Here is a 19,703-nt window from a genome sequence, read left to right as displayed (position 1 = left end):
GGAGCGGCCCGGAGAAGAAAATGAAGAAGAGAAGAAGGAAGAAGAGAAGAAAACGAAGAGAAGAGCGGGAGCCTCCCCCCATGCCATGGGTGCGGAGCGGCCCGAGGAGAAGAAGATAGAAGACGCCGCGGAGGAGATGCTGGACGAGAACGTCGGAGGAAGAACCAGAAGAACCAGAAGAAGATAAAGGAAGATAGAAGAAAGAAGAAGCATTTAAATAAAGGAATTGTCAAAAACTGTCTCTTGTCATTTTTAACATTTTTGACAGTTTTTTAGTGAAATGGTAGGGGTAAGTACCCCCTTACCATTTCACACGGGGGGGGCCGGGATCTGGGGGTCCCCTTGTTAAAGGGGGCTTCCAGATTCCGATAAGCCCCCTGCCCACAGACCCCCACAACCACCGGCCAGGGTTGTGGGGATGAGGCCCTTGTCCACATCAACATGGGGACAAGGTGTTTTGGGGGGCTACCCCAAAGCACCCTCCCAATGTTGAGGGCATGTGGCCTGGTACGGTTCAGGAGGGGGGGGCGCACTCTCATCCCCCCTCTTTTCCTGCGGCCTGCCAGGTTGCGTGCTCGGATAAGGGTCTGGTATGGATTTTTGGGGGGACCCCACACCGTTTTTTTTTTTTTTTTGGCGCGGGGTTCCCCTTAAAATCCATACCAGACCTGAAGGGCCTGCTATGGAATTTAGGGGGACTCCCACGTCATTTTTTTTTTTAAATCTTGGTTCGGGGTTCCCCTGTGGGGAATTCCCATGCCGTTTTTATCAATGAACTTCTATGTGTATTGTCGGCAATGCAATAGCCGCGAGTAGGTTTAAATGGGTTTTTTCCTTCGAAATGTCATTTTGCTGTCAGACTGTTCTAAACACGGGAAACATGTGCCCCTTTACAGGCATACTATAGACCCCCCCCCCAGCTATGAAATTTAAAGGAATATTACACTTTTATTGTTTGACTTTAAGCATTATTAAAATCACTGCTCCTGAAAAAACGGCCGTTTTTAAAACTTTTTTTTGCATTGATCCATGTCCCCTAGGGCAGGACCCGGGTCCCCAAACACTTTTTATGACAATAACTTGCATATAAGCCTTTAAAATTAGCACTTTTGATTTCTCCCATAGACTTTTAAAGGGTGTTCCGCGGCATTCGAATTTGCCACGAACACCCCAAATTGTTCGCTGTTCGGCGAACTTGCGATGTTCGAACATGATTTCGACTCGAACTCGAAGCTCATCCCTAGTACCTAGCAACACTGCCAGCTCCTTTCACCTCTTCCTTCTCCATGCTAATGTTAAGGCACTACATACTTTGCTAATGTGTGGAGTGGGTGTTTGGTTTGGACATCTAAACACTTGACATGTATACACATTTTGAAGCAAGATTCCAAGCCTACTTACTTGCACAAACAAGAGGCTCCCGAATACTTTCTTCCTCTTCTGGTTCGCTTTGGCCCTCACTGTGACTCGCGTCAGGGGATTTGACGACCACAAGGGCAATGTCTGTGCTGGGTCCAGGAGTCAGATCCCATGGCTCCAAAGAAACATCCTGGGTGACACACTCACTTTCCTCTAAAAAGAAACAATACACCATTCATTAATCCACCCCAAGTCACATCTGTTTCTAGCATCCATTTTTCTACATTAGTTGATCATCCTTGCACCCCAGACGAAGTGTAATGAGATGAAACGCGTCTGGAGGACTCGACTGCCACCATTATTTTATACAAGCACTTGTTAACACGTCCTAAATGTGAGTGTGTTTTTTTATATTAATACATTTTAACAGTTCATACGGAATTATGCTATGTGGCTTTTTTCTCTGCATTTCTCCTATCCTATCAATTGAAATTTGATATCACTCGATGTGCAATCACCTACATATGGAGACGGATTGTTCATGCGTTTTGGGATGTATTTGGTTCACAGTCAGAGAGGATTCCTAATACTACGCCCTGATTGTCGGTTGATAACACAAAGCATGTTTGACTCATAGAACGTATGTTCTTTTGAGTTCAAACTATTTGGTGAGCTTACATCTGTCTCGGTGGAGGTTTTGCTGCATTGGTGTTCCCAGCCCCCCTTCTGTTTAAATATCGGATTGGATGTTTAAGTGGTGATTTAGAACTTTCCTTCTATTCAATCAACACTGTGGATTGTTCATTTTTTCATGGACACATCTATTTGTATTTTTTCTTTTTTCACAATCACTTTTTTACAATATTTAACTTTCAGTTATTTATATGTGTGGAATTTTGTGATTTATTCATTTATTTATTTATTTTTTACACATTGTATTAATTACTACGTTATAGGGTCACATATCAACTAATTTATGGTCATTTGTGATTATTTGTGATACACATACATGTTTTTGTTAAGTTTAGTTCACTTTAGCGCTACACTTAGTTACCTTTACAATTAGCAAAATTATCCATTTGTTGTGTTAGCTGCTACCACTTATTTTGGCAGCGCGGGGTACTCTTTTATAATTTAACTTGCACTTGGTCTGATGTCAATGCTCGCTCCTGACTAGTGGACTCCACCATGCTGCACTCATTTTTATTGTGAAATCCTAGCAGGTGTGACTGGTAGCCCCGGGGGCCTCTCCTCTACCCATATCTACACTGGCAAGACTGCATTAATGGGCACTGATGAGCAAGGCAGCAACCAGAAAGTGTTCTTTACCCCTTACGTTCTGTCCTAAGCCCATGGCCTTTGGCCCACCTAGAAACACCCCTGTCGGTGGCTAAATGAGTGTGTTTGAAGTTGGCACTTATGTTTTTGGGGGAAAGATGGCCTTGTTGCCTCCCCTGTTGGGGCCTGAGCGAGGGTAGCCTCTCTTTGTCCCTTGTGCTGGCTTGGCTGGAGCCTCCTTTTTTGGTGCTTCCCTGGTGAAAGAAGAAAAAACAATAAGTTCCAAAAAAAAAAAAAAAGGAATGTCCAAAAATGTGACCAAATAAGAATGTTCATATATGCTTTATATTTACCTTCATCTTTCGAATCCCAAGTCATACAAAGATGTAAGAAAAGCTTATATAGAATTCTCTAGAGCTACTTGTTTAAAGAACATATACAGACAGCTAATTTACACATATATATATTGTTTAGATACAAATATTGCTTACTTTTTTTATGATCTGAAGTATGTACTCCATCTGGTCTTGTTCACGGTGTTTGAGATCAGACCATCGTTTTCAGATTTGGTCCTTTTTATCATTCCACCAAAAATTTGCACTGCAAAGCGGCGACGACCTTCTCCAAAATTAGGTTCTTTTGGCTGTTGGGCCTTTCGAAATTGCGCAGCTTGCGGCTGCAATTGTGCTTCTCTAGGATGCGCACCATCTCACCCTTGCTCATGGGGGTTGCTTTGTGCCTCCTATGAGCTCCACCACCGCGGGGCTGGCTGTAATCCTCCGAATCTGCCATGTTGTCCCTCCCGAATGTTCCGCCGTCTGTCGCATGCAGAAGAGAGATGGTCACGCCCCAGCGTCATGATGCACTGAGAGTGGGGTTTGACGTATGCGCGGTGTATATAAAGCCAGAACACACGGTCGATGGAACGTCTGTAGGAACGATCTTGGAGTGGAGGACGAATGATAGCGAATGCAAGAAAGGAGGTATAAAACGAAGGTACAATTGGAAATTGGGGCATAGGTGGGTAGTGGCCTATACTGCTTGGATTGAGGCCTATATTGGGACCAGCTTATGGATTAAGCCAGACATTATGGTTTGTCTTGTGTTCTGTCTTGCAGGCATCATATCATTTATCACGATGGATAAATTTACTTCCCCTGAATTTCTACCCCAATTCATTGACCTGTACTGGGAGCTGCCATGTCTCTGAAAGGTCAATAGTAGAGACTACTCCAATAAAATATTGAGGAAGGAAGCTTTGGAGAAAATGGTTGAGTTGGTCAAACATCAACTATGTAAAGCACAAAATTGCTAACCCGAGGAGTACATTTACAAAAGGGAGCTGAACAAGGTCCTGGAATCTGAGAGGTCAGGAACAGCAGCCAATGACCTATATGTCCCCAGGCTGTGGTATTACAATAGCTGGCGGTTTTTGACTGACCAGACAGAACCCAGGCCATCGCTGTCTATACTCCCTTTGACATCTGCTGAGGCCCAGCTTGACCCAGGTATAGCATTGTTGAACATATTTTTATCCAAAAATACAATGATGATAACTAGACTTTATTGGTAAAATATTTCTGCCTTAACAAAGCAGTTTCCATATCAATAGACAGTAGTGACCAAAAATGATTTGAACAAAAGTTAAACATGCTGGGGGCAGAACGATAGTCTTTTCCATTTCTCCACATTCAATTTGCAACAGTAAGGAGATCAAAATTGTGTGCGATTGATGACCAAACCCTAAAAAAGATTCTAATTATGTCCCATTTTCATACACAGGAAAGTGTCAGTCTGGAGGAGCCAGTAGCCAGGCGGAGTCGCAGATCCCTCCCCTATGCCCTCCTGCTAAAAGGGCCAGGAAGAGCAGGAATCTGGAGGAGGCCACAGCTTCCTTCCTCAGCAAGGCCACTACTGCGCTCCGTGCAGACCCAGATGATGCTGAGGCATTTGGGTGTGTGACTGCCAATAAATTAAGGCAGATGGCCGGTGAGCAAAGGAGCAGGTGTGAGGAATCCTGCAGCTCCTCAACAAGGGGCAAGGGGCCAAATTTCAGAAACAACCCACATTCCTGATTTTGTGGCCCCACCTCCACAGCAGCATGGTGGTCAGTGGTAATACCAGCCACAAGACCTCCAACAAGGCCGCTGGACTGGGGATTTTCACCCCTTACTAATTTCTATTTTATTATCTTAATAATAATAATGATTTTATGTTATTTTCTATATTTTTATATGCATAGAATGCACTTTTTTTTAAGTTCTTTGTATTTGGATGGTACATAGCATCTCTAATTTAATTTGTTTTATTTTATTCTGCACAGTAAAAAAATTGTGTAGAATAATACTTGGCTGTGTTTTACTTCAAATGACAGTTTGGGAGTAGGCAGTTACATTTTAAAAAATACAAAGTAAATTTAACTAGAAAAGCTACAATTTCTGGGGAAATTGTGTGAAGTGTTCTTGCCTCCACCAGAAGTCTACAACTGTAGTGGGCGGAGTAACTGGGAGGAGTGGCTTGAGTAACTGTTGTGTGGTTGGAGTGGCTGGAGTAACTGTGGAAAGGTTGGAGTGGGCAGAGTAACTTTATGGAGTGGGCAGAGTAACTGTGTGGAGTTTTTGGAGTGAGTAAAGATAGTAAACATTACACTAACCAATTGATTGATCAAGTTTAAAAAGTGCACATGACAAGCTTGATAGTGTGAGAAATGCATTTCAATTTTTATTTATTTATATAGCACATTTAATTGCAATGTTGTTGCCCAAAGTGCTTCACAGTTACATTAAAACATACATTAGCAGCATTATCAAGCCTAGCATGACCACATGCATTTGGGGGTCTCAGCATCTTGATGTAGAATGGAGGTGAAGAAGTGCTATCTGTTTGATGATAATCAGTGTTTACAACCACTGTTTCCTGGCAACGCCCATGCCCTGTTTATGCTTCACAACCACTGCTCAATACACAGGATCGTGATAGCTGTAATAACTGTGCAGTACTTCAAACAGTCGTATTTTAAAAACTATAAATCCTACAGTGAAGAGCTTTATATTGTGAGAATCACAAGACCCAGACCTAGATTTTGATGCACAGTATGTCTCTGAAATATTAAAAATGAAGGCACAGTCACAGTTTAGATATTGCCCTTCAAATTTGAAGTGGCTAGAGTGGAGTTTCAATGAATGTCAATGGACGGCGTGAGTTGCAAAAAAATAATGGTCATATTGTGAAAACTATCAGGACTATGGCTTAGCTGTGGACATGTTTAGTGGCAGCAGGGATAGCTGAACGTTTTGATATAAGATTTGTGTAGGTGGGCTTGAAAATGAGGGAGTGGTGGTAGTTTAGAAATCATCATGTCCTGATTTTTCAGCTTTTGTCACCTCCCACTCTAGTTTTGAACATTTCGCCATTCATTCCTATGGGACCAACTTCGCCGCAAAAACGACGATATTTCATGAACCATTCGGCGAAACGTTCCACAAAAGTAACAGCACACCAATCGGGAACAATCTGCACGTTTTGGTATATTACTGTCTATGTAGTGTAAAAGCTGTGGGAGGAGTTAGGGTGGTAAATTTGGCTATAATAAGAATAATAATATATGTGAGATAACAGTAAGTGGCCTTAGCCTTTTAAAAAAAGCCTTTTAAAATATGTTTGCCATAACTCCATCAGTATCACCAGCAAAGCAGCTTCATTATTATCTTATTAACGAAGAAGAGAATGCATTTCGACATTTCATAATTTGCCGCATCACGAATGTTAATTCTCCCGTTACAAGACTGACCGCTTCCGGCTTGTTCCTTGCTTCCAATCATGCGTGTTTGTACTTTCGACATTTCTGTGACGAACTTGTGTACTGACCATACGAAAAATCAGACAACAGACCGTTGTCTGCCGAAAATTTACTAGCCTGCCATTCAACATTTGTTGGCCGAAAGTTGGACAACAATTGTCAAAAGGAGTGTACTAAAGGTAGGATTTTAGGACAACAGTCTGTCAACAGACATCCCCCTGCCAACAATTGCATTGTGTGTACGAGGCTTTAGAGGAAGTCCATGTGAGACAGGAGCAGCCTGGAGGCTATATTGAGAGTTCAGGAGGAACAAGCACAGCTAGGGAGCTGCAAGGAAAGGCGCAGAGCCAAAATTCTGTGTTTGTGCATACCACTGGGATGTATTTGATGGCCAGGAAGGCCATAAGGTGCTTGATGGTGAAGAAGACCCTACAGAGGTACTCAGAGCAGAAAAGCTGCCACAACAAAGCCAGGAGGCTGAATGGTATGTTTTCTCACTGATGGTGAGAACCCCCTGTGTGGAAAGATTTATCTGTATGAACTGCCACTTAATTTTAAAAAAATGGGCTGCCATGCCCTTAACCACTTAAGGACGAGAAGGATTTACCCCCTTAATGACAGGCCATTTTTTGTGATATGGCACTCTGTCGCCTTATCTGACAATCGAGCAGTCATGCAACGTTGTACCAAAACAAAATGTATGTCTTTTTTTTTCCCCCACAAATAGAGCTTTCTGTTGGTAGTAATTAATCACCTCTGCAGTTTTTTTATTTTTTTGCGATAAACAAAAAAAGCATCAATTTTGGAAAAAAAAACTATATTTTTGTACTTTTTGCTATAATAAATATCCTCCCAAAAAATTTAAAAACGAATTTCTTCCTCAATTTAGGCCAATATGCATTCTTCTACATATTCTTGGTTAAAAAAATAAAAAAAAATTCGCAATAAGCGTATATTGATTGGTTTGCGCAAAAGTTATAGCGTCTACAAAATGGGGGATAGATTTATGGCATTTTAATTTTTTTTTATTTTTATTTTTTTTACTAGTAATGGCGGTGATCAGTGATTTTTAGTGGGACTGCGATATTGCAGCGGACAGATCGGACACTTTTTTGGGGCCAGTGAAAAAAAGTCCCCGAAACAATTCAACCTTCCCCCTGGAATAAGTTGTCCATGCATTCTAACACACAGGATTTTGCTATTCCATGTTTCTCTCGGAATCAGTGGCACCTGCCAGTCATGCATTCTTTCCTTTTTTTTTTTACCGTGATCACTGCAGGTACTGGGCTAGACCCACCCCCTGGGGTGGCTCTATTTATAGTGGGTAGTTAGTTTTTTTTTTTTATGACAGGTTGACAAAGAAGCAGAATTGCTTTAAAACACATCCCTGTGAGCAGGGGAGCACCGCAGTGAAGAGTAGGAGACCTTTTGTGGTTGTTCCCAGACCTTGTGGTGGCTTCGTCCATCTCTGCCTGCAGCGCCAGTCCTTCCAGCAGCCCACGCTTCTCGTTAGCCATTGGCCAAGGCGGGGAGATAGACGTCTTCCACATGGACTTCATATCGGTCCCAGGGTTCTTCCTCATTCCACATCCTCCTTTCCCATGTTTGTGAGTGCATCATTTTTATATACATTAAACCCTTCCTAACGGTACTGCCCTATGAGATGTGTGCTCTTTTTTAAATTTTTTCTTGAAATTTGTTAGCCAATTTCACACACAAGTTTGCCGTATGGAGAAAACATTCTCTCATCATTGGTCTATACTCAAGAAAGCCCCCATTCCCAACAACCTCAAGTCTTCACATAGAAAAGCTTCTAACATAAAGGGTAAGGCTACACCAAGTAAGGTCCCTTCATGCCCCAAGCCTGACATGCGTCCCTGTAACATGTTTGGTAATCTAATTGGTACAGATGTAAGAAGCCCAAAAAGTGTTCCAGGGAAATGGACAAACCTTCTCTATTGCATCATTTAAGAATTGTTCCTCCCAATTTGTCATTTATTGCCTTTCTTATTCTTGTGGACCTCTATATGTAGGCAGAACGATTCAAACTACTACAAGATTAGGGGAACACAGAAAGTTGGTGGAGGAAGGTAAGGTCCTCAGACACTTTGCCAAATCTCATGGGAAATAGTCTAAGGGTTAAAAGATATGGGTGATCAAATTTATCTCTTAACAAGTTATGTACAGCAGAACGGTTCAAAAAAACTGTGTCCGAGAGAAGCCTACTGGATCTACACCCCTCTGAACTCCCCATCTCCTGAGGGAGTAAACAAGGAGATTGGGCTCAATACTATAATTTAAAGAGGAACTGCAGTCTGCTCACATCATTTGTAATAAAAACATCTTTGCCATTCTGAAGCTTCCCTCCAAACACTTTGCATATTATTCTATAGACTGTATACTGTGATTCTGTACTTGCCAAATATGCTGCAGAAATCTCCCTCCACTGAGTCTGGCTGTGGACAGCTGAAGCTGCTGCCTGTTCACTTCCTGGATTTACACAGACACACAAAGGCATACCTCCAGCTCTGCAGCTCTCATTGGCCCTCTTATGAATCAGCCCCCCCTGCTCCCTTCCTAGAAAACTCTCATGAGAGTGAGAGAGAGCTGTGCATGATTTCATAAGTCTAGGCTTTTTACCAGACACAAAACAGGAAGTGGGCTGTATAAGGTATTTACTGACAGAAAAATAATGTTTTACTATCCAAAGTTAAGACAACAGGGGCAGATTTAATAGAAGGAAAGTTGAAAGAATGACTGAAGGTCCACTTTAAGTTTATTATACGTAAACACTCTTTTCTATATGGGAGCCTACTGGGATAGACATGCGTTGACAGAGTATGTATCCACCAATATAATTCCCAGAGGGCTAAGGATCTGACATTTGAGTTCACGGATGAAAGCCTAAAGATAGCTTGACACCTTAACTGCGGGGTAGGCAACCCCCCGACATCAGTGCTGCAAGCGGCACGCAAAGCCTCTTTTGCTGGCACTCGACTCCCTCCCTATCAGCAGAGCAGTGCAGGGAAGTGTTAGTAAGGCACTGAGGGGGGGGCACTTTGCCCCCACACATTGTAAAAGATGTAAAACATTATTTGGTTCTCTAACTTTGCTGTAGCTGCAATCATCAGCTCTTGTGATGGGGAAGAGATTAAGTTCAGTTCTGCTAGGGGGGCGGTCCCCGTTTCCAGGAGGAGGAGGACTCTCATTGGCCACTGCTAAATCCAATCACAGTCCTGCTAGCCCCGCCCACCATCTGGAGGAAGATGACTCACTTGGTTGCCACTACCAATCTCAAAGAAGGGATTGCACTGTGATTGAGAAAACCACAATCAGGTGACAGTTTGTGGTATTACGGTTGAGCTTCTGGGAACTTTGTTGAAATTACTCCTGAACCTTTGCGTCACTTACTACTGAACCCCTGCACTCTGTGTCCCTTTAAGCCAGAGCCAGTATTCAGCGCAATGAAAATCACACCCAACTTTTGCTGTGGCGCTGAGCGCCGCACTTTTTCTTAGCTGCGGGGGCCCAACTTATGATCCTGCGCACAGGCCCGCTGCTTTTAGAAATTGCCCCTGACCTGAGCTCATCATTGTGCATCCATTCCAGATGCTTGTATGTGATATCACCTACAAGCACATGGGCTGGATGAGAGAGGTGGATCAGCAGGATGAGTGCCAGGACATATAGATGTGTCTCATCTCTGCTTTCTTTCACCACTCTGCATATCACGCATATGATAGATGAGCAGGAGGGTACAGCGGTGTGGAAAATGAGAAGGGGATTCAGTAGTGAAACAGAAGAGCAGGGGGGTAGAGCGGTAGGGCAGATGTGAAAGGAGGTGCATTGGTGGGGCAGAAGAGCAGGGATCTCGTGAAAAATGATCTGTTAATCTGGTAAGACTACCTTTGAGGAGTACAGGTGCGTTATGGCTGGCTTGGGACACCTCCCTGGGTCTGAGGAACCGAAGTAACTAAGAAAAACAGCCGCCTTGAGTACCAGGCTGGGACCTAACCCAAAGGGTGAAAGAGACAACAAATCTGCTAGCCCAGGGAAAATCTGGCTGGAGATCAGCATGCGAGTCAACCATGGCTTTCCATGACTTTTCTGGATACCTTTAAGCATGGCTTTGATGGGATGAGCTGCAAAAATGGACAGTGCAAGGAAGTGAGAAGAAGTGCTGAAAGGTATAACTTCATGGTGTTGAATGAAAGTGATAACTTGCCATGACAATAGGCCATGAAAGTCATCAAGTACTTGACATCCCCAAACCAGTTGCAGGGATAGAGGGACGTGAAGCTACAGAAACACCTCCAGGCTGTCTTGTATGCCCTGAGAGTGTTCCTTGACAATGACGCATTCACCAGGTTTAAAGCCTGCACCTTGAGTGCATCTAACCCAACGTCAGCAGGGAGAAAGGTGGAACTGGCTTGCCCACTGAATCAGCTTCTGGATGCTGTAGGAAGAAACGCTGGAAATCAAAGCGAGATAAGGCATCAGCAGCCACGTTGACACCATTTATGAACTCACCCTGAAAATGAAAATTGTACCTGAGTCCCAACCACATCAGCCTGTGCATGAAGGACATTATCAGGAGAGACCCAGATCTACCTTTATTGATAATGTCGGCTGTGGCCGAGTTATTGGTAAAGAAAACAGCTGTGTGCCCATACCAAGAGGGTCCCCAAGTGACAGCAGCCACTATTGGATAGATCTCAAATAGTGCGGAAGTCTGAGTAAACCTGGAAATGTTATAAACCTCGGGGGGCCATGGGCCAGCCAACCACTGACCCCCAAAAATAGCTGAAAAACCCACTGGCAGCATCTGGGTGACATGGTCGAAAGCAGATGGATAAACATGGAGATCCCATTCCAACTGCACAAGAACTGATCCCACATGAGCAGATCCGCACAAGCATCAGCCTGTAATTTCACAGCCAAATCTGTGTCCTGGTACAGGGGAAGAGGAGCCAATAATCTGGGAACAAATGACCTGCCCTGAGGAATAATCCTCATAGCGAAATTGAGCATGCCTAACAGTGACTGCAAATCCTTCTTACAGCACACAGGGGATCTGACCAGATTGTGTATGATGCCTCAAATCCTATCCAGCTTTTCCTGAGGCAAACTTGCGACCACGCGGTCGGTGTCTAAGGCAATACCTAAAAAGGTAATCACAGTGGAAGGGACGTTCAGATCCATAAACAGTTCCGTGAGTGCTACGAGGTCCTTGGGAGGCTGTGCCAGGCTTTCTAGTAACAAAAAATCATCCAAATAATGAATGACCTTACGACACCCTTTGCGATTGGACAATACCCAATTGAGAGCTGAGGCAAAATTAAAGAGCCAGGGACTGCTCTTGGATCCAAATGTCAATTTAGTGGCGAAATAATACTGCTCCCGCCATTTGAACCCGTGCCATTGCCAAAGAGAAGGTTTGATGGGGAGGAGTTTGAAGGCATCCAAAATCTCCACTTTGGATAACCATGTGCCCCTACCAGTCTGTAAAATATGCTGAATGACCAAGTCCACTGACGAATATTGCAGCGAGAATTCCTCTGATGGAATGAGAGAATTTAAACTAGGTATGTGTGATGAATGAGGAGCTGACAAGTCATAGATTAACCAAAATTTTTTGGAAAATTTGCCCTTTACCACACCGATGGGGCTAACCCTCCACACGCTGAATGGTGATGACAAAAATTGCCCTATGATGAAACCCTTGGCTAACTCGATCTGTAACAATTCATCAACCAACCAGGCATTGCTGGTAGCAGATTAGCACACTCAAAAGTCTCCAGAGGTAAAGTGATGAGGCCTGTATGAAAACCATCAGAAAACCTTCAACTAGAAACTGCCTAAGAGCTGGGGATGGGTGGTGACCCAGTCGGAACTCTAACCTGGATATGTTAACTCGGCTCAGTCACGATGAACTGGATGACTTGATCGGAGAGGTGGACTTGGGGTGCGCTCTGAAACAGTTGGCACAAATATGGAGGAGTCTGCATTGATTGTAGTTGCAGACCATGTAGTTGAAATTATTACACAGCTGAGCCTTGCCTAAAATGTGTATGGGCCTGCCTACTTTATCAACCTGACTGGAAGGCCCTGTGGAGGCACCACTGGACCCCCGCCTGGTGGACCCCGTAGGAATGGGGTGTTCCAGATTAGGACACCAATTGGAGGTGTGAGCAGATGACTGACAGTTACCACAAGTTGGAGACTTCTGACTGGCGAAATGCCTACAGAATAGCTTTGTGTCAACATCGCTCCAACATGTGACCAACTAAAACTGCTCCCAAGTAGCGGCGACCTTAGCCGAAAATGACCGCTGATAATTGTAAAACCATGATAATTGTGGCCTAGATCCACCACCTTGTGGATATAAAGATCCAACTCCTCTCTCCTGCCAGGACTGAACACACAAATAAAATCCCTATAAATACCAAAGGAGAGGACGAATTCGGCAATGCTCAGTTTGCGATTAAGCCTTGGATCTTGAGGACCACTGAGACCTCCCTGCAAGAATACACCTTGTTTAACAATGTCCTGCGATGCTATGAGCAGGGATGCCAGGTTGATGTCCTTCCTTTCCAAAATATATTTTTTCAGATTGGCAGGGATGAAGTGCGCATGAGATACGGATGGTAGTACTGTTAGTGGGGACGGAACAGCAAGAGGTAGTGGCACACAGGTATTACCTACAGAGGTTCCAGATGGCACAGGGCCTATGGAAGCCGCTGAAACTTCCACACTGACTGGACGGGCGTCCATCACATCCATCCTATCCTGCAACTGCTGAAGTGGAGAGCGTATTTAAAACTGTATAGATCTGAGTCAGAGATCTGAGTAAAGACACATGCTCTGCACTGGTGGATGGCTGCGCCTGGGTCGGGATTGGAAAAGGAGGTCTAAACAACTCCGCCTTCCTAGCCGTGGCCGAGAACGGAATGCCCCTGCGTTGGAACTCCGAAATAAGTTTTGGAATAGTCCAGTTTCTCAGGGATGGAGTGTTTCCATGCACCAACCCGGAGTAGGAAGGATGAAGGCAAATTTGTCACTTCAATACGTGTGACATGTTGAAATCTGTGGAAAAACAAACTAGAGATAGTAAGACTAAACCACCAACAATACCCTAATACGTTAACTATGTAAAACAGTATGTGGTGCTGAAACAAACCGAAACAGCGCATGTCAGAAAACCTAGTGACCGTGGCCCCCCGTTTGTGTGTGGTGAGCTTGCCCGAGTAACCTGCAGCGACAAGACAGGCAATTAAAAATGAACACTCATGGCTTAGTACCTACAGACCGTGGTATGCAGAAAATAGGAATGAAAGTGACATGCAATGTATGATGTACGGGCGAGAAAATTGTAACTAATACAATCCTTACAAACGAAACAGCCCGCACGGATCCGTAGACGTGACAGATCCTGCTATGCAATGCACCTAGCTAAATGACCCCGACTGAAAGATACACTGAACGCACCTTGCTGCTCCAGCACGTACAAGTTGAATCCACCTGCAACAAAACCATGAAGTATGCACTGAAATGATGGGAAAGTATGAGCCAGAAATTACACTGATAAGGAAGTGATCACCTGAAGCGTGCAACGTGCTGACCTAATGGAAGCAGGCTATTTGTGCCCCACCCGCCTATCATGAAACTAAGTACTAGTAACCTGATTGTGATTGCCCAGTCAGGGGCTGACGTGTGGCCACCAAGCTGTGAAAAACGAGACACGGCAGTGTGCCTGGGAACGCCAGTGAAATTCCTATGACAATGACCCCAGGTGCCAGAGTAGCTGCCCACTACCAGGACTGCCACTAAGGACTGACAAGGAACACCATGTGCGTGGGTGTAGCTGACTGCCACCAGTAAGGTGCTGCTTGCAACAACAGGTCTGGTTCCCTAAAGGTCTGTCACCAGCACCCTCCCTCCCCTACCACCTGCCCTGCACCTACCTTGACCAGAACTCCGTACCTGGAACAAACTGCGGAAAGTCCTGTGATGAAAAATCGACACAACAAGCACTGGAAAGAGAAGACAGTGCACATGGTATCAATGCGACTCTGCAAAATCCCCCTGAATCTGTCTGATAGAAAGCCATGGTGGTGGTGGAACAATTAAATGAACAGCGGAAAGTGGAAGGAAGGCTATTGAAATCCAAGCAAAACCAACCTGATAACCTGAACCAGTGACTTCCAGTGCACAGGGACAGGCGCCTATTGCTGGGCTCAAAATGAATTCCCCTCCCTCTTTTAATGATTTTGTTGTGGTTAATGTATCTGCCACATGGTGGCATAGTGACAGCATTGTCATGAATAACCATCTGGAGCTGCATGTCAGGTCATGGTTAGTGTTGTGAACAACGGGTAACAGGTACACATGAACAAGTGAAAAGAATGACAAGCTGCAAGATCAAATGTTTAGCCCTCCCTAAGCCTGTGAACAACAGGACTCAGCAGGTTAAACCTGGGTGAAGCCAGTGAGGCTCCCAGTGCCGTGACCCTTGGAGACAGTGAAAGGCTGACTGCTATCCTAAGGACTGAAACAGTGCCCTGTCCGTGGGTAACAAATGACCTGGTGATGACCCCAACGCAGATGACGCTGCTGGACAGCCAAACAATCCCCCGTTTCCCGGCAATATAGATAAAAACCAATGAAAGATGTGGCGGAGGTCCCCCCCCCTGTCCATACCAGGCCCTTCAGGTCTGGTATGGATATTAAGGGGAACTCCACGCCAAAATTAAAAAAAAAAAAATGGCCTGGTATCCCCCCCAAAAATCCATACCAGACCCAAATCTTAGCAAACAGCCTGGCAGGCCAGGAAAGGGGGGTGACGAGTAAGCGACCCCCCCCTCCTTAACCATACCAGGCTGCTTGCCCTCAACATGGGGTGGGTGCTTTGGGGTCTCACCAAAGCCACCCCCCAACAGTACTAATAAAAAATAAAATAAAATTGTAAAAAAAATAAAATAAAAACTACTGACACAGTCCACACGTCATCAGTGCATATTAGTGCCACTGTCACATGACATTAAAAAAAAAAGTATCGGTAATCAGTATCACATAGGTCGAACTTGATGGACTTGTGTCTTTTTTCGTCCACACCTACTATGTAACTATGTATCGGCAAGTACTAGAAAAAAAAGTATCGGTACTTGTACTCAGTCTTAAAAAAGTGGTATCGGGACAGCTTATTACGGCTCAGATGAGCTGTAGATAATAGCTGTCTTTAAACAGAAAAAAGTTTTCCTCTAATACAACTCTTAGCAAATTCAACAAAAATTTAATTTGTCTGGTATTTTAACTTTTCAAGTGTACTAATGAGCGGCAACAGGCAAACTTTTTTCAGTCAGGAAATGTCTATCTTAAATAGAGGTTTAAACTTTTGCCCTAAGGCTAAAATGGACTCTTTTGTGCTCAAACAGGATATGTATTGCTTTTTAAGACAGGTTTGCTTAAAAGCTTTTTTTATTCCTCCAGACATGGCTCTGGCATATTGCCATTATCTATTAACAACTTGGGATTACGTAATAAGAGTCAATCTGCTCCCCCTACTTCATGCCCTGCTGCTGAAGTCTTTAAAGTTGAAGTAAAGTAGAGAAAGAAATAAAAGCTTTTTTTGCAAGACCAAATGAAGAGGGACCATATATCACACAATCTAAATTATGAAGAATTGGATATACTTCAATTGTAATTATGCACACTGTTCAATGTGAGAATGAGATTTTCCAACAATTAGGGGATATTAATACAAAATTGGTTATGCAGGCTATGCAACAAGGTATTATAGATAGTGATACTAAAACCTTTCTGATGCCAGATCATCCTGTCACCCCTATTTATATCCTGCCGAAAGTACATAAATATCCTTTACATCCCCCAGGACGTCCTTAGTTCCTAGCACAGATACTGTAACTACACCTATTGCTAAATATCTAGATAGATGCCTAACCTCACTAATATTAGAAACACATCCTTATATTAGAAATATACAACATTTTGAGTAAGATCAGAGATATAATTGTACCCCCTGATTCAATTTTAGTCACCTGGGACCCTGCCAATGTATATACTGCCATTCCCCATGATCTGGGAATTGAAGCCTGTCACCGCTTATTAGTACACTCGAAAAGTTATAATACCAGACAAATTGCATTTTTGTTGAATTTGCTATTTAGCAGATTGTGCCTATATTTGCCACTGTGCACCTATTATGGACTTCATTATATTTACCCCCATTTGTTATACATAACAGATCTGTTTTGTATCTTTATATTCTTTTAGCATTTGCTGTCTACATCATTCATTGGATTATTGCCTTTAGTTTTTGCGTCAAATACTTGTTTGAATATTAATTTGAAACAAAACGAACCACACATGTCTAATCCACATAGTGAGATTAAAAAACAAAACATAGGGGCTGATTTAGGAAAGTTGTGCGCCATCAGTAGAGGCGCAACGCACATTTTCATATTTTTGAAACGGTGCGCCGAGGACAGAGCGCGAATCCCCCATTTTTTATAGTGATCTCGACATATGGGAGAATGCAATCTGTGCGCCACCAAGGACATGGCGCACGGCATCTTCAATTAAATATTAACAGAAGATGAAGGTGCCAACATCATGGGGTGATGTGGGGTGATGTGAGGAAGTTTAGTAACAACTGCCCAAGTAACAAATATGCCCAAAATAGAATGAGAAAGCAACTTTCTTGGAGAAAGCCTGCTGTGCCTGCAAGTACGTTTAGAACTGTGTGAATAGAAAAACAACTTAGTGCACAGGGCACGGTATAACCCCTCAGGATTTTAAATGACGGACCAAATGTTTAGTAAAAGATATACATTTGTTATTCACAGAATGAATAGTAGCAGTAAACCTTTGGTCTGTCATTTAAAATCCTGAGGGGTTATACCATGCCCTGTGCACTAGGTTGTTTTTCTTTGACATATTAGATTGGACCAACCAAATGTTCATGCACATACTGCTAATCCCTGCCATATTGATTTAGAACTGTGTGAGATCAATGTAAGCACTGTGCATGCGCAAGCGGCTCTTGCGCTCGTTCAAATGCGTTTGTTCACTGCGCGGCCAAAATCTTAGTAAGTGTCAAGCAACACAAATGTAATTGCGTGGGTTGAACGGGCGCACCTCTAAACTTGACTTTTTACGCTGGTTCACCTCTATGTATTTTTTTAAGGAGATTTTCACACAGGTCATGCTAGCATGTTACGTTGCCAACATGTGACATGAACCTTGTTAAAATTATGTAAAAAGACTCTTGCTCCTCCTAAAAGAGCATTTAACCTTCCCCCTCTAATGCATATGATTTCCTTGGGCTAGCTTTTGCTTTTAAAGGGGAACTCCACACTCCACTCCATTCTCAAAAGGCTGTGGCCTTCAATCCAAACCACATCCTTTTTCAGAGCATAAAACAGGGCCAGCTAGGAAAGGGGAGAGAAGAGCGATCGCCCAACCCCCTCCTGAACCATACAAGGCCACATGCACTCAACATAGCTGGCTGCCTTTGGGGCATGTTGGGCTCAGCCCAAATACCAACCACAAAGCACCTTGAACCCACTAGTTTAAAGGGGCTTTCCACATTCCGTAAAGCCCCCTGTCTGCAGCCTCCCACAACCCCAGTCTAGGGTTGTGTGGAAGAGGCCCTTGTCCCCCTGAATATGGGAACAAGGTGGTTGACTTTTGGGGTGCCTGAGCCCTTCCTGCCCCATCCACCACCTTTCATGGTCTGGCTTGCTGTGTGTTTGGCTAGGGGTTTGTTGCTTGTTGTGTGTGGGAGGTACACAATATTTTTTCCATTTGGGGTTGAATTTTTCAAGTGGGGGTTCTCATATTAAGCCTTAACAGACCCAAATGACCTTGTATGTATTAGGGGCAGGCTATTTTTTGTTTTGTGTTAAAATCTTGCAGCTGCAATGTAGATTTGTAACTTTTCTCTAAAGCCGTACATCTTTGAAGCAGCATTTTGGATACATGCTACAGATGCACCACTTTACAGGCAGAGTAAGCCCCCCCCCCCCCCTGTTTTTAGTAAATTTTGCAATTTTAAAGGCACTTCTCCTTATTTCATTTTTGGGGTTGTTCAAATTGGTGACATTGATATATGTTCCTTAGGGTGAGACCTGGGCCCCCATACCCCCCATTTTAAGACCAATAACAAGAAGATAGGCCAGCCAAGTGGGGACTAGCAAAATTAAAAAGTCAGTTCCCATTGACTGCAATGGTATTTGTTGTATAACTTTTGCCCATGTTAGGCTCTTTGTTTGCCCCCCTGGACCATGGTGTGTTTGTCCCATCTGTAATTTTGTAGCATGCTGGATGATGTGCTTAATTTTGGACAGGGGGTGGCTTATTTTGTGCTAGCTGCATTTGGGTTGTTCTGGGCATGCTCAGGGACTTTGATTTTTTTTTTCAGATTTTTGTGTGTGAACGGCACTTGGATGTTATTGGGCATGCTCAGAGAGTGTGTTTTTTGGGTTAGTAATTTAAGGACATCCTTATCAGGTGTACCCACTTTGAAGTTCTGTCTCTACACTGGGTGAACTTGCATTTTGTGTGTTTCATGGACTGTGCATGTGTTTTCAATTGCCTCATTAGCACGCAAACCTATGTAATATAAAGTTTGCAGATAGCATTCTTTACCTTTTCCTGAAAAGAGGCAAGATTGTGTGTGTGGGGCCGGCAAGAGAGTACATTTGGGTGACCTTATCGAGTTTGTAACACATGTATTTTCTTTGTATTTTGTTTGTTATGTCTTTGCAAAACAGATGTTTTTAGAGCAAGTTTTTTTTTTACTTTGGTTTATTGTATTTTTTTGGGTGGGGGGGTATATTTTCCTCTGAAATATTTTTGATGTTGTCAATGTGTGTTGTTTGTAAGTTGTTTCACTTTGATTTAATTGTCTGTGCTGCATTATTTTGCAAAATCTTCCTCAAAATGTGACTAATGTTTAAATCCTTAATAGAAGTCTGTTTGTGGGTGCAGTCCTTTTAACTCCTGTTAATTTCCTCTGCAAAATGGTCAGACCTCAAACCATATTCTGTTAGTGTCTCAAATTAACATACATGTGTTTTTTGCTTTCCTTGCTCTTTTCCAAGTCCTGTTTTGTTGACCAATAAAATTAGTAGCAAATTTTTATGTTTTATGTGTTTTGTTAATTTTCATGCAACAGATTTCCCAGCTGCAGCATAACTAGGCTTATTGGCATGGCAAAACAAAGGTGTGATTTGTCTAAAAACTA

At 43.4% G+C, this 19,703-nt stretch overlaps 1 protein-coding gene across 6 annotated transcripts in view; it reads right to left on the bottom strand.

Annotated features, from left to right (window-relative positions):
* RASGRP2 (RAS guanyl releasing protein 2) overlaps positions 1 to 19,703 on the bottom strand; it is a 1,629,940-nt gene that overhangs the window by 279,739 nt on the left and 1,330,498 nt on the right. For 3 of the 6 annotated variants that reach the window (XM_073605068.1, XM_073605063.1, XM_073605064.1), the window contains one exon: positions 1,402 to 1,572. The exons of the other annotated variants lie outside the window; for them this stretch is intronic. In XM_073605068.1, coding sequence (XP_073461169.1) covers positions 1,402 to 1,572 — 171 coding nt within the window. The remainder of the gene's footprint in view (positions 1 to 1,401; positions 1,573 to 19,703) is intronic. 6 annotated transcript variants of the gene reach the window in all.

The sequence above is a fragment of the Aquarana catesbeiana genome, linkage group LG11, assembly GCF_042186555.1.
Source record: "Aquarana catesbeiana isolate 2022-GZ linkage group LG11, ASM4218655v1, whole genome shotgun sequence".
Taxonomy (NCBI): domain Eukaryota; kingdom Metazoa; phylum Chordata; class Amphibia; order Anura; family Ranidae; genus Aquarana; species Aquarana catesbeiana.
This window is presented reverse-complemented; position numbering and strand designations above follow the sequence as displayed.